Below are 16,289 nucleotides of genomic sequence, written 5' to 3' on the forward strand. Positions count from 1 at the left end.
CTCAGTTTAATGGCATTTCTATCTCTGGGACCCCAATTTATATTGCAAAATCAATGTTAATTTAACTCTGAGAGTGTACAAATGGAACCTCCATTTGTACACTCTCAGAGTTACAGACCCATAAGGGTCCATTTGGTAACTATCATTAGCTAACCTAACTATAATTTAGCTGGGCAGTGGAGACCCCCTGGAACTCCCTCAAGGACCCCTGGGGGTCCCCGGACCCCACTTTGGGAACCACTGGTCTAGGGGTAGGCAACCTAAGAGCCATTTTTGGCCCAAAACAATATTATAATTCTATCTGGAGACGCAAAATATGTTTGTTTTAAACCATCTTCTAAATCATGACAATTTTCTGAAAGATTTGAGGCACATTTTAACGGTTTTTCAAAAATAGCAGACCTACAAGTTCATAGCGCGGCACTCGGTGCCGCTATTTTTCAATCACTAAATTATAACATAATGTATGTAACACCAAAAGGGGTTCCCGCTCAAAATGGGTTAATATAAAGCAAACTTGAATAATTTTGTGATTGTTCTGGTCTTTCAATATTACATGTTATTGTTTGCTAATTTCTCAAAGCAAATCATTATCAAGTATAGCAGTAAGCCAGCAGCATTGGTGGTGAAAACAAACAAAGATGTCTTAGCATTAATACCTTCTTTATTTTCCTTCATTAAAGTTGTTTCTTATTTTTATCTGGTGTACAATAATACAATTATGATTAAAATGAAGAAAAAATAAAATAAAACCTCTTTCTCCTTTTCATACTTCTTTGCCCAAGCAACTGGGAGCCACGGGAGAGGGACTAAGAGCCACGAGAGAGAGAGAGAGAGAGAGAGAGAGAGAGAGAGAGAGAGAGAGAGAGAGAGATTGACGCTTCCTCAGTCCAAAGGGAAGTCGCAGGGAGTCTGCCCCTCCGCCAGGGCGGCAGGGTACAACGGTAGGAAGTCCTTGTATCGCGGGTCACACCGCAGCCAGCCCCATGAAGACGAACTTCCCGTGACGCCGCACTCTAGGGCTGAGCTCAGACCTTTACTGCATTGCTGTATGCTTGTTGGATGAATGTGGTGTAGTGTCATGGCCGCCCCAATGCATTTCCAATGGGAGTCACATGGTTTGACACAACATTGTGTTGTGTGAGGGGGAGGGGCGCATTCGACTGCGCCCCTCACAACACAGCATTGATCCAACGAGCACAGAGAATTGCATTAACCGTGTGAGTGCACCCTAAGAGTGTGTATAGACCGTTCCGAGCAAGGAGGACACGGCGGGTCTCGCTTGAATATGAGGGATTTTTGCCGGTACACGGCCATCAACTCCACAAACGACTTCTCCTGGTGGTGGGAAATGCTTTTGATGTGACCACTGACCACTGGAAAGAGGCAAGAGCACTGTTTGTTTGATTACACATCCAAATAGATCTACATTATTGACTATTTGGAAATGGAAAGAAAGGGCCGTGAGATAGTCCGAGTGTAAAAGAGGCCTGTTCACTTTCATTCCCGCAACTGTACAGCATATTCACAAAGTTCCAAAACATCCACTTCCCCCAGGAAATCAGGTTTATGCATCACTTACACTGGGGGTGGCAGTGGCTCTGGGGTAGAGTGACCGGATGGAGTGACCGGATGGAAACCGAAAGGTTGCCAGTTCGAACCCGGGCTCCCCCAGAGTTAGTGTCGAAGTGTCCTTGAGCAAGACACTGAACCCCTAATTGCTCCCGATGTGCAGGTTGGTGCCTTGCATGGTTCCCCCCGGCATCGGTGTGTGAATGTGTGTGTGAATGGGTGAATGTAATGCACAATCTATGTAAAGCGCCTTGGATAAAGGCGCTATATAAATGCACCATTTACCATTTGACACTATAGACCGACTGCCAGTCTGCCTACACCTATAGTTCCTAAAAGATCTCGCCAGCAACACACACACACACACACACACACACGCCATACAAACAGGAAGGGCTTCAGTAGATCGTTGGCGATCCTTCTTATCAGGGGCGTGCACAGATAGACACTAGAGGGCAGTATTGTATGCGTGTCTTAAGTACCAGGTCTTATGACTTAACTTAAGACCTGGAGGCGTGGTCAATGCCATTTGGCTATTCTGAGTGGCCAAATGGCATTGATCACGCCTCCAGGTCTTAAGTTAAGTCATAAGACCTGGTACTTAAGACATGCATAATACTGCCCTAGAGCACCTGTCCTTTTGCCCTCTGGACAGCAATGTGCCTTTTTGAAAGTTTGTTTGTTGTACAGTTTGTTGTATTACACACACACAAACACACACACGATTGATGCAACCATTTTTATTTTACACAAGAAGCATTTTGCTGAGCCTCCCATTAAAAAAAATCACCCCCGTGTGAACTGAGTGGTGTAAGGTCATATATAGACTGATCAGCTGTGGTCTGACGTAATGTCTGACATAATGAAATCACACCCGTGTGAACTGGGTGACCATAGCAACCATGCTCATTTTTTGGTACGAACAGACAGACAGACAAACTAACAAACCCAGTTGTAGGAGTGGTTTACACCACTCAAAAAAGCGCTACCCGCAACCACCAATATTTACATGCAACTTTACACAAAAATGCCGAAGATGGTCAATTAATGAAGATGCACCACTCCTGTATACTTAGCACCTAATAAAAGGCTCTAAATATCCATGCTGCTCCGGTGTCCTCTCCTCCTTCTACACCACTCCCAATTGGAGCCCGAGATTTGCTGGTCCCTGAGATTTGTGTACCGAAAAGGTACACGAATCCTACAAATCCTAAGTGGCACATTGCGGGATCTAGTAAACGTAGGATGTTTAGAGTGTGTTGCTGGGACAGAGAAAGGTCAACAATAATGTTTTAACTTCTCCTGATTTGTCTCTCTGAAAAAATGCCATTTTAGTATGAAAACCTTGGGAATATTGTGTGGCTTGATCAGGTCCAATGTTTAGTTCAGTGACCGTGGGGCTAAAGGATGGTTCAGAAGCTGCAGTGTTCACTGTAACTCTCCCATTGGAATTAATAGCCTCCAACCTGATTCCGGTCTCCCAAAAAAAAGGTGGCCACGCAGTAGTTCTATTTTTGGATGTTCTGGGCTATACATAGGACGAGAGAGAGAGAGAAAGAGAGAGAGAGAGAGAGAGAGACAGAGAGGCGCTTCCTCAGTCCAAAGGGAAGTCGCAGGAAGTCTGTCCCGCCGCCCGGGCCGTCCGGTACAGAGACAGGAAGTGTTTGTATCGCGGGGCGCACCCCAGCCAGGCCTCCCCGAAGTGTTCTGACCCCGTGAAGAGGAACCGCCCGCCGCCCGGCTTGACGCCGCACTGCAGGAGCGCACGGACCGTTCCGCGCCAGGAGGAGGAGGAGGAGGAGGGGGACGCCGCCGGTGGGCCGGGGCCGGGTCGGGACCCCCTGCTCCCTGCGGCTATCGCTTCTTCTTCTGCTTCTTCTCGCTCGAACGTGCTGCTGCGTTGCCGGTAGACCCTGCCGCCCGACACCTCCACGAACGACGTCTGCTGTCGGCGGTCGTGGGAAATGCTTTTGATGTAGCCACGCACCACTGGAAAGAGCAAAAAGGAAGGACAACATCTCTCTTATAAGGCCTCTTTTTCGACGACAGAACTTTGTGTAGACTGGTTCCGTTCTTTATGATGGTGTGTGTCACAATCTGCATCTTCCAAAGTGAATAATGACACGCACACTTTGCTTCCAACTTCAGGGCAAGAACTAGTGTTTTTTTTCTGGTTCCAGTTCCGAACCAACTTTTAGGGATCCGAACCAATTAATTTGGTTCAAAATTAGGCGGTAAAAAAGAACGGAGCCGGTTCAACCCCTGGTGGAAAAGGGGCCTTAGGGGCGACTCACACGTGCACAACAGATTGATGTATGCTTGTTGTATGAGATGTATAGCTGATGCAAGCTCGCAATGCATTTCCATTTTCCAATCGGAGTCACATGGTTTGACACAACATTTGTGTTGTATGAGGGGGAGGGGGGCAGTCGAAACACAGCCGAAAGCCATACAACAGCTTGTAGTCCAAAATGTTGTATCAAACCATGTGACTTCCATTGGAAATGCATTGGGGCGGCCATGACACTTACATCTTGCTTACATCTAGCATGCATCAATGTTGTATGCTAGATGCAAAGGTGTGAGTCGCCCCTTAGTTTGATTACACTCTCCCTTTACGCTGCTCCACACGACTGATGCATCCATTCTTTTTTTTCTTTTACACAATAAGCATTTGCTGAGCCTCCCAAAGCCTTATCATTTAGAGCTGCAATCAGTGAGTTCTACATCCTACCCAGTATACCCTGATGGAACCCACGGTCAAGAACAAGTAGATTTAAGTGAGGCGAGCAAAGAATTCTTGAAGACATGATATGAGGTAATAGGTAATTGATCTACGTAGGGAAAATTATTATTGTCTGATATTAGTTTAAACGTCTCCCAATGTCTTTACTGATTCTAGATTCTAATACTCACCAAAGTGACTGTAGCAGATCGCCAGGAGCAGCTCTGTATCACTGCAGGGCCGGCATTCAGCTATGAGACACAAACAACACAGAAAGTCAGACGGTCTGTTTGCATTTGCAAGTCAACTAATAGTAACAACTTTATGAATGTCTCTTTTTTTTACCCAGTTAAACTCTGATCTATACTTAGTTGACTGGGATCCCTCTGGGCTCTATGTTTGGCACGCTCCATTTTCTCCTTTCCCCTCTATAGTCTACAGTACCCAGTGGCGTGCACAGATAGACACTAGGGGGTGCTAGAGCACCCCCTGCCCTTTTGGCAATGTGCCCTTTTGAAAAAAAAGGGGAAAAAAAACTTTTTTTTTTCTTTCTTTTTTTTTGATTTTTCAAAAATAGCAGACCTACAAGCTCATAGCGCGCCACTCGGTGGCGCGCTATGAGCTTGTAGATCTGCTATTTTTCAATAGCTAAAGCATAACATAATGCTAACACCAAAAGGGGTTCCCGCCCAAAATGGATTAAGGCAACCGGCCGGTTCCACGTGCTGCACAAGGTGCCCTTTTTTAACTTGAGCACCTGCCCCTCTAAATGTCTGTGCACGCCACTGACAGTACCAAATATCTTTGCTGAAAACAGCTGATCTACAAAGTAAAAAACGTTCCACAAGCAGTGTGAGGCTTGTAGGTTGGCTATTATCTTTGGCTATAACGCTCGGCCCAGACTAGGGACGCTAGGGGTCCATGTGGTTAAAGACGCATGGTCTGCCTCCTCAGTTGATCGCTGGCGATCCTTCTGCTCCGTCGAACAACAACATGTAGAGCAGATGTTACTTCATGGATTAAACATTGACTAAATGTATGTGAACCTGCTGCTCTGAAAAGGTTTAGAGTCTAGACCAAATGCAATAACAATTTTGACTAGCTGCTAGTCACATTGGTTTAACCCATGTGACTGACGCGTGATTTGGAATCCCACCAAAGCTCCAGGATCCCACTGCTGTTCCAGGATCCAGGACCCGCCCTTTACCATGTTTCTGATTGGCTCCCAGGCAGGTATAGTTTTACTGAGGTTTAGGTATAGCTTTATTGAGGTTAGGTTAGCGACTATACTGGCCAATCACAGCAGGGTTTCCTGGAGCTACGGTGGGATTCCAAATCACGCGTGACTGTGACAACCCTTAATTATTTTGACGGTTTGAGCCGGGCGGAGTTTGAACGGTCACAAATGTCGCGACCCCCGCGCCCAGCCATCTGAACCGCTTTGACAATCGGACACGCACACGCACGCACGCGCACACACACACACACACACACACACACACACGCACGCGCACACACACACACACACACACACACACAGGCCCCCTTTTCATCTGCCTGGGATCATAAGACATGCAGATCAACCCCGCACAGGGTCAGATGAAGGAATGCCGGGCATGCGAGGCCTCTATGCCCACCACACCAGCGACCGGATCAAACGACCACCCCCCCCCCCCACACACACCCCCCCACCCGCGTGCGCGTTTGACTCTTATTATGCCAGCTTAACTTGGACGACCTTGCGCCGGTGTAAATCTCTGCATAAGTCAATTGACTTTGTGTTCTAGACCAGTCTGTCAACAAAGCCAAAGCAGACGGAGAAACGGAGGCCGGCTGGTTATTATCAACGCTGCAGAACAGAACAATGACCTCATCGTTCTCACCCCATCACTGCGAATGGCCCAGACAGCCGCACGCACGCGCACACGCACACGCACACACACACACGCACACGCGCGCACACACACACACACAAGCCATTGGCAAACGCACACAATGACGAGGTATTTCTGGAATCTGCAAAGTATTTGCCAGGTCCATTGAGGCCCCTGAGGGCCAGTGGCCCTCGGGCTGCCCTGTGGGGGCTGCTCTCTGCTCCCTGCTTTGTGTTGAGAGCGGATGACAGACAGACCGACTTGACAGATAGACGGATGGACGGGTCGGTTAAGACAAGGCGGACAGAACGACAGACAAAACATACAGCAGCTGGCTTGGGGTTGTCTTTAATTAATGCTGATAGCTGGCCATTTTGTGACTCCAAGTCACAGGCTCAACTATAAGTCACAATACCCAGTAAAACACGGTACAGAATCTAAATGGATTAATTTGGGTCAATTTACACACTTGCATAGTTAAAGGTGCTTGCTGTAAGTTATAGCTGATTTGTTTCATTCTCATTTCTCTTTTTGTATTTTGATTGACTTAAAGGTATATTCAGTGATTTGACTTAATTCAAATATCACTTTTTTTCCCTTTTTTTCTGGATAATCCTCCCTACTATAGAGTGTGCTGACCATATAAGGAAATCCTCCCTGTCCCCAGTGAGCCCCTGGGGTCAAAAAACCCTAGTTTCAGTTTTGGTGGCGGGTGGCAAAACCTTCATCCAATCAGGATGAGAGGGGCCTTCCTCCAATCATGATCGAGTGGGGGCGGGCCTTGGTGCACATGCTGTTGGCCTGTTGCACTTCCCCCCACTGTAGAGCGTGCATGTGCACATTTTGTTACCGGGGCGGACTGGGTGGTTTTCCAAATCACCCAGATCACTGAATGCTCCTTTAAATAAATCTAAATGAGCAAGTTGTGCTCACTCACTGTTCAGCGCTCGAGAAGGTTTCACATGGCTATGCACACGCCATGCATATAGACTTGTTGTTGGTGTCCTGCACAATGGCATTTGGCCTGGGGTCCTTATATTGTCCGATATTGTCCCTTGTTATTCAAGCTTCGCCCTCCGCGCCACAATACAAATGAAATGGTCTGGTGGCCAGCGTGGAGTGGTCTATAGCTAGGCTGATATGATTTATTATTGGATGCAGCATGCCATGCAGAGCCTTTGCTTGCCGGTGACGTGCAGTCGATGATGCAACAATGATACGTTATTAACACTGATATATAAAACATGAACAATTGTATATAGATATCCGTGTAGTTTCCTTTCCAGGCGCAAGCTGCGCTAATGAGCGGTGACGTTATCGTTTCTCAAAAGCCGTAGCGAGAGAGAGAGAGAGAGAGAGAGAAAAAAGTGAAACATTGAATTTATAGCACGCACGCTACAGTTGTACAATTTGATTATTGGTAGTATATATAGTGGTAGATGATAATGGCACAAGGATGAATTAATAATCAGACTATAGAGCGTTGCAGTCCCGCCCCCTTTCATGACGACACCAAATTGTGGCAGCGGTGGCCGAACGGATTGCGGAGCGGTCTTGATACCGGAAGGTCGCCAGTTCGAATCAGCGGTCCGACACATTAAAATTACCACCGCTGAAGTGCCCTTGAACAAGGCATTGAACCACTACGATGAAATGTGTTCTATGAGCAGGGCCTGGCTGGAAACAAGTTATTGAGCTTAGCCCAGATACCCTGGGTAAATATAGTAATCATTTCATTTAATTTCATTTCACCAGGCCCAGGAAATGAATCCCAATGCATTTTCCCCATAGACATTTCAAAAAGTATTTATTTAAAGACCTTTTAAGCGTCGTACGAAGCCAACTCGAGTCGTGACAAATCATGACAACAAACACAATATTTTGGACCGAACGAAGATAATTACAAAGAAGAAAAACAACAAAACCTGTGTTGTTAAGTGTTGTAACCTGCCGTTTTTTTCTACTTTCTAATTCTTTGTTTGGCCCAAAACATTGTGTTTATTGCCATGATTTGTCATGACAAGAGTTGGCTTTGTCCGCGGTCTTTAAATAAATACTTTCTGAAAAGTCTATGAGGAAAATGAACGGGGATTTATTTTCCGGGTCTCTCGAGGGGGCGGGACTGCGACTGCGGCTATGAGTTTGCATTACATGCGGTAGCCTAAACGCAAAGCATTTTAACCCATGGGCGCTCAGTACTTTAAAAAGAAAAACACTCAATTCTACCCCAAATCACCGACATAGTCGATTCGCACGGGATTAAAAACACAGACGTCCTCCGTGATTATTCCATATTACCTGAGGTCCTGGGGTAATACTAGTCCCGTGCGAATAGGGCTTAAAAGTCACAATACCCAGTAAAACCCGGTAAAGAATCTAAATGGATTAATTTGGTCCATTTACACACTTGCATATAGTTAAAGGTGCTCTAAGTCAGGCGGGGTTCTCAACGTTTTTGCCTGGGGACCCCCGGAAATGCTTTGGCCATGTCTCGCGACCCCTGTTCTCCACCCCCAATACAAACTGATTGCAAAAATAACCTTATGAACAATGAATACTGAAACCACATATAATCATTAAGGAAGGTTTATGCATGTACTATATGTACTATGTACTATGTACTATTTTTTATTTTGATTGACTTCTGTTAGGTGTCTGGTCTTTTTTGTCTGTTTTAAAAAAATAAAAATAAAATCTAAATGTGTAAGTTGTGCTCACTCACTGTTCAGCGCTCCTGTTCTTCCCAGGAGGAGGTGTGAGGCAGCAGGAGGGCTGCTGCTGCTGTTGGTCCCCAGCAGCTCGTACCTGAAGCCCACCACCCGTCTGCTGACGTCGCTCTGCGCCGGGGGGCTCGCCTGGAGGTAGGGGGGACGACCATTAAGGCATTATTTATGATCAGTAGCGTTTCCAGGAATTACATTTTGGGCAGGCAAGATGTGTTGTCGTCTGCCCCCCCACCCCCCATCGCCAGGGGGTCCCTGGAACAACACATTTTCAGATGGGGGTCGGCAGGCCAATTACAGATAATTCTGGGGGTCCTTGACATGAAAAAGGTTGATCATTCACCACTGACATAGAAACATGAGGTTTTTCAGAAAACTGTCAGGATTTAGAAGGCATTTGTAGAATCGTCCTCAGGTAATCCCTACCTGGAGGTAGATGCTTAACCCCTTTTGGTGTTTTAAAGCATTATGTTTTACTTTAGCTATTGAAAAATAGCTCATAGCGCCGCGCTATGAACTTGTAGTGCCTCAATTCTGGCGGTGGCTCAGGGGTAGAGTGGCTGGATGGTAACCGCAAGGTTGCCTGTTCGAACCCGGGCTCCCCCAGAGTTAGTGTCGAAGTGTCCTTGAGCAAGACACTGAACCCCAAATTGCTCCCGATGTGCTGGCTAGTGCCTTGCATGGTTTCTGCTGCCATCGGTGTATGAATGTGTGTGTGAATGGGTGAATTGATGCACAATCTATGTAAAGCGCCTTGGATAAAGGCGCTATATAAATGCACCATTTACCATTTACCATTTTCTTTGAATATATATTATTACAGAGTGAACATTTTAACTCAAATCTTTGCTTCTCTTCTGCGGAGGCATATTACATATAGTTTTTGGGGTCCTTGACATGAAATATGGAGCACCACTGATACAGAAACATATATACGTTTATCAGAAAACTGTCAGGATTTAGAAGGCATTTGTATAGAATCGTCCTCAGGTATAATCCCTACCTGGAGGTAGATGGCCGGTCTGTGTGGACCGCCGTCCGCCCGGTAACAGAACACCTGCTCCGGCCGCGCCCCGTCACCGCCGCCACCACCACCGCCACCACCGCCGTCCGTCATCATCAGCAGCTCCAGTTCTCCGCCGCGCTCCACGTACATGCGGAGCCCCGCCCCCCCGCCGCCACCACCGCCGCTGCGGAAGGGCTTGACGCACACGGCGCCATGGCGGTTGGCGTAGGACAGGTTGGGCTCCAGGACCACCCGGAGCGCTCCGTGGACCCCCGGGTAGAACCACTCCACCCGGCCCTCTGTGCAGCGCAGGCGCACCTGAAGCACCATCCTGGTGGAGTCCGCCACCTCCTCTCCCTCTCCACCGCCGGGCCAGGGAGACACGCCGCTGGATTGGATGGATGAATGGATGGAGGCAGGAGTGTTAAAGGTTTCATGACATTAATGGATGAATGGAGGCAGGAGTGTTAAAGGTTTCATGACATTATTGGATGAATGGAGGCATTAATGGATGAATGGAGGCAGGAGTGTTAACCCATTTTGGGCGGGAACCCCTTTTGGTGTTTTAAACATTATGTTATAATTTAGTAATTGAAAAATAGCAGATCTACAAGCTCATAGCGCGCCACCGAGTGCTGCGCTATGAGCTTGTAGGTCTGCTATTTTTTAAAAATCGTGAAAATATTTATTTCAGAAAACTGGAGGATTTAGAAGATTTTTAGCGCCTTTATCCAAGGCGCTTTACATAGATTGTGCATTACATTCACCCATTCACACACACATTCATATACCGATGGCAGCGGAAACCATGCAAGGAACCAACCAGCACATCAGGAGTACATATCTACAAGCCATCGGCTATTTTCAAATGGCCGAAATGTATAGGGTTAGTGGTTAATGTATGTTTTCTAATCAAAATTAAAATCACCAAAGTAACTAGTAACTCAAGTTTTCAAATAATTGTAGTGAAGTAAAAGTACAAATTTTGGCTCCGAGATGTAGTGGAGTAGAAGTAAAAGTACTGGAAATTGGAAATACTCAAGTAAAGTACAAATACCTCAAAATTGTACTTAAGTACAGTACGTAAGTAAAAGTACTTCCACCACTTACTTTCCACCACTGGTGGGGTTCCACAGTAAAAATAAATGAAAAAATAAAAATGTTGATGTGGTTCCCAAACATTTCAGGTCAAGACCCAAAAGAGAGATTAGACATTTGTCCAGGACCCAAAAACAACAAAAAGTGAACATTTTGGAATATACTTTTTAAACATTTTTAACACAAATCTTCTATGGGGTTCCTGGCACACGAAGGACATTGAACCACTATCCCCTGCAATCCACCAATAATAATAATAATAATAATAATAATAATAATAATAATAATAATAATAATAATAATAATAATAATGAACTTTTGGCTCAAAAAAATCAATTGATGAAAAGTTGTATTTTTTGTTTAGTTTTTCGGTTTAAACTTTTTAAATCGTTTGAAATGATAGCCAATATTATAGACTATTTTAAATGATATAGGTCTATAAGCATATGAAAACAGCACACAGCCTAAATGTTGGCTACATTTAACAAGATATTATGTAGGCTGGTGTTTAAATCATGGGTTCCCAAAGTGGGGTCCGGGGACGGTACTTGGAGATAGTTAGGAACCAAATGGTCCCTTATGGGTCTGTAACTGTACAAATGGAACCAATGATGGACCCTAGGGTCCATTTGGTTCCATTTGTACAGTTACTCTCAGAGTTAAATTAACAGTGGTTTTACAATATAAATTGGAGTACCAGAGATAGAAATGCCAATAAATCGGGGATCCGTAGCATAACGCATGTGAAACTGGGGGTCCATGAAATTAATATGTTTCGGAAACACTGCTAGAGCTGTAAAATTCAAATGAGGGGGTCCGTGGCCTAATAAATGTTGATTTGGGGGTCCTTGACACGAAAAAAGTTCACGCCAATACGTCGTGCATTTTGTCTGTATAGCTCGATCCATATTCTGTCACAGTATAGAATTTGAAATAACATGTTTTGTCCTTACCTTCCACTCCAGTTGCACAGATCAGCGGTGCACTGCAGCTGAAGAGCCAGTAGAGAAACCAGTGAAAAAACGAGCGCGTTCATCATCAGCGACATCTTCTTCTTAATTCTTTAACCACCACAACACGGTGACGATAGAAGCAATAATAGTTGCACTACTCGGTGATAAAACAACATGACTCGAAAGCTACAGCGCATAATAAACAGTGTGCACATGCAGCACAGCCTGGATGGATGCGAACAGAGCAGCAGCAGCAGCACGATTCTGGCTGGGACTGAATTTTAGGATGACGGTCTGACCCCCTTGCCCCTTCCCTTAACCCCAAAGGAATACACCCCCCCTCCCCCCCCTCTCTCTCTCTCTCTCTCTCTCTCTCTCTCTCTCTCTCTCTCTCTCAATTCAATTCAATTCAATTCAAAGGAGCTTTATTGGCATGAGAAAACGTACGTTTACATTGCCAAAGCAGAAGTGGAACAAGACAATCAAAACAGAACAATGTATTTACAAATAAATAAATAGGAATTAAATAAAGGTGTAAACAGAGCTGTTATATTAGCACTTTGGGTAATACTATCTTATGTGAAACTATAAAAAGCATTTTCTGTCAGAGATAGTTATACAATATACATCCATATAGAATACGTTAGCTTTATACCTTTGATAAACAGTGTACACATATGGTTTGTATTCCTTAAGGTGCTTGTATTCCATTTGACATCCTTCTCCTGTCACAGCAGCTCACAAATCTCGCTGCTGTGTTTGCACATTGTTGTACTTCACCCAACAGATATGGGAGGTTTTTGTCATTAGTCATGTTTTCAAACTCTCTTTGGGTGATTGTAATCTGTGGAAATGTCTCTGATGTCTTGGTACAGTGGACAGACGGTTAGGAAGTGTAGCTCTGTCTCTACCTCGTTTTGTGTGCAGTGGGTGCACAGTCTGTCTTCTCTTGGGAGCCAGGTCTGCCTATGGCGGCCTTTCTCAATCGCAAGACTGTGTTCACTGAGTCTATATCGAGTTAATGTTTTCCTTAGTTTTGGGTCAGTTACTGTGCTCAAGTATTCTGCTACTGTGTATTCTCTCTCTCTCTCACTCTCACTCTCTCTCTCTCTCTCTCTCTCTCTCTCTCTCTCTCTCTCTCATCTCTCCTTTATTTTAGGCGACAGTTTAGGCCTGTCTCTCTCTCTCTCTCTCTCCATCTCTCCTTTATTTTAGGCGACAGTTTAGGCCTGTATACTTTCAGATTTCCCCTGGGCTTGCTCTGTATAATGTCTAATTTAAACAAACATACATGTATACAAAACAAACAGATAGCCTAGTTACCCTAGTATATATAGCATAGCATACAGCTTGCTACACAGGGTGTTAATAGCCACCCATCATCCATGATGTGTTGTTGTAACTTGTTTGTCCCGGGACGGACACACAGACAGACAGACAGACAGACAGACAGACAGACAGACAGACAGACAGACAGACAGACAGACGCGCAGACAGACAGACAGACTGTAGTGGCTGAGGTTACATAGCTTCAAGTCTGCTGCGCTTGTGCCCCCTGTTGTACTGCGCTCGTAATTACAGTCCTTCTTAAACTGCCTAGTAACAACAGGTTCAACTTCTTTAACCACACATTTGGGAACATTTTCACAGTTTTGACGGAGAGGGAGGGGGGGGGGGGGGGGGGGTGGCATCTAATAAACAATTTGGCAGTTCATTAATTCCTGGACCTAGAGATGGTTGTTTAACTTGAATTTATTAAAACGTAAACATAATAAATAGTGCTTTAACACATGTCGATGTCATTCAAGTTCATGTTGGTGGTGCCATCTTGTGGAGACACGCGGTAAAAAAAAAAAAAAAACGCAGGCCTACATGAATTGAATGTCTGGTCACATAAACCGTCCAGAACCAAAGAGATGCAACAACGGGCTAAAAGTAAAGCCCGTCCTGTCTTTGAAGGAACCAGGCCCGGGCGGGCAGCACCCCCCCCCCCCCCCACCCCCCCCCCCCCCCCCCCCTCGGATAGTTCACATCAAAGGGCCGGTGCTTTCTGATGAGTAAGTCTTGTGTTTTGGACTAAATCACAGTCATATGGGGAATTCATCCAGATGTTTTTTCAGCTGTAGGGCAAGTTCTTTCTTTTTTTCCCCTTTTTTCTTCCCCTCCCCCCTCCCCTCTGTCCAGGCCTATAGCTAAATTATATCTTGAGCAGTAGTGGTGGTCTGACTGGTGCAAGTAACAAAGTAGGCTACATGTACTCGAGTACTGTACTTGAGTACAATTTTGATTACTTAGACCTATTTATATTTTTTAATTTAGGCTACAAAAAATAGTACTTCTACTCCACTACATCTCAGAGAGGCAAATATTGTGGCCAACAAATGTTACTCCACTACAATTATTCGAAAACGTTATAGTCACGATGCTATTACTTTGTAGATTTGAATTATTATTACAATGTGTGTGTGTGTGTGTGTGTGTGTGTGTGTGTGTGTGTGTGTGTGTGTGTGTGTGTGTGTGTGTGTGTGTGTGTGTGTGTGTGTGTGTGTGTGTGTGTGTGTGTGTGTGTGTGTGTGTGTGTGTGTGTGTGTGTGTGTGTGTGTGTGTATGTGTATATATATATATATATATATATATATATATATATATGTATATATATATATATATATATAGGACACTATACTATACTACACTTCAGCCCAATTTATACTTTGGCTATTTCAACATATAGCCGATACACAATTGTGAGCTTGTAGATCTGCTAGTTGTAAAGGGACCTTCGGATGAGTATAGCCTACTTTTACTTATATGGTAGAATATACTTAATATAGGCCTACTAAGTACATTTAGATCTTACAGATTGTTTGTTTGTTTGACAATAAAGACATTTTTTGAGTGGTGTAAACCACTCCTACGACTGGCTTTGTTAGTCTGTCTGTCTGTGCTCAAAAAATGAGCATGGTTGATGCTGATTGGTTGATGCTGATTTCATTACGTCAGACATTACGTCAGACCACAGCTGATCAGGCTATATAATACTTTACACCACTCAGTTCACACGGGTGTGATTTTTTGTCTCAATGTTTGTTTTACATCATCATGTGCCCCTCACTTCACACGGGTGTGATTTTGACAGGTTTAATGTTTGTTTTGTAAACGCCATTGACAATGAAGGGACATTTTACGTCATAATGTCTCTTTATTGTTAATGGCGTTTAATGTTGTGTTTGCACCGTTTGTTTTACATCACCTAATCAACATGAGTTAGACTCTCACAGAGAGAGAGAGAGAGAGAGAGAGAGAGAGAGAGAGAGAGAGAGAGGGGAGAGAGAGAGAGAGAGAGAGAGAGAGAGGGGAGAGAGAGAGAGAGAGAGAGAGAGAGACGCGCTTGTGTTCAAGGATATTGAATGAATTGAGTGAGCATAATGAATGAATAGTGGCTTTGTGAAGGACTTCACTTCAGTAAAGTTCCGCCTATAGCCCGTAGGCTAGTGCGAGGGTGTCGCTCCCTCTTCCCCCCAAATCATTATACAAATAAATAAAATAACTGTTCACAGATAACAGGACAAGAATGAACTAATCAGGATGTTATGCATGTAGATCTGTTGTGTTGGCAAGCGACACCCTTGCGCGATATAAATTACTAGATTTAGATAGCATATCAGATTGACTGCTGCTGGTCATATAAAAACAAACTTCCAACACTGCAGGCATTGGAAATGACTTTGAGTCATCCTCAAAAGTCAAATATTAAAATATAAAATATGCAAGGGCGTAGAGAGAGAGAGAGAGCGAGAGAGAGAGAGAGACGTTTCAAGCAAATGTTATAGTTTAGCTTTCTTGGCTCTCATCCACAGCGGCCTATATGCGGCCCTGCATGTGTGAGTGTGACCTATTCGGGTTTTATGTATTTAATTAAAAAAATATATAAGAATGTATGTAAAGTTCAGACTCATCTGAAATAAACCCGGAACCCAAACTATAAACTTTTTCCATGGCTGTTGTGTCTCTATAACTATACGGTATTTTGAGTGATATAGTTATGTCTGATCAATTAGACCAGGCCTAATTATTATTATTGTTATTATTATTATTATTATTATTATTATTATTATTATTATTATTATTATTATTATTATTATTATTATTATTATTATAGACATGTGATGATGCTATAGGCTATCTATGTGCAACTTGAGTGATGATTTGAAAGGAAGAATGAAAGACAAAAGAAGGAATCAAATCCGGGATCCCTGCATCCTCCTCCCGCGATAAGACATCTCAACGTCATAAACAACGAATCCTGTGTTGAAGTTGAACTTGGGATGGGATCTGGAT

At 44.3% G+C, this 16,289-nt stretch overlaps 1 protein-coding gene across 1 annotated transcript; it reads right to left on the reverse strand.

Annotated features, from left to right (window-relative positions):
* Positions 1–3,009: 3,009 nt before the first annotated feature.
* LOC306936044 (meteorin-like protein) lies at positions 3,010–12,046 on the reverse strand (the record flags this gene model as incomplete). The annotated part of the gene is made up of 5 exons (XM_079519465.1): positions 3,010–3,561; positions 4,489–4,548; positions 8,894–9,026; positions 9,898–10,288; positions 11,952–12,046. The coding sequence occupies 5 exons, from the start codon at positions 12,044–12,046 to the stop codon at positions 3,167–3,169; spliced, it is 1,074 nt and encodes a 357-aa protein (XP_079375591.1). The 3' UTR covers positions 3,010–3,166.
* Between the last annotated feature and the right edge of the window lie 4,243 nt (positions 12,047–16,289).

The sequence above is a fragment of the Electrona antarctica genome (genome assembly GCF_951216825.1).
Source record: "Electrona antarctica genome assembly, chromosome: 14".
Taxonomy (NCBI): Eukaryota; Metazoa; Chordata; class Actinopteri; order Myctophiformes; family Myctophidae; genus Electrona; species Electrona antarctica.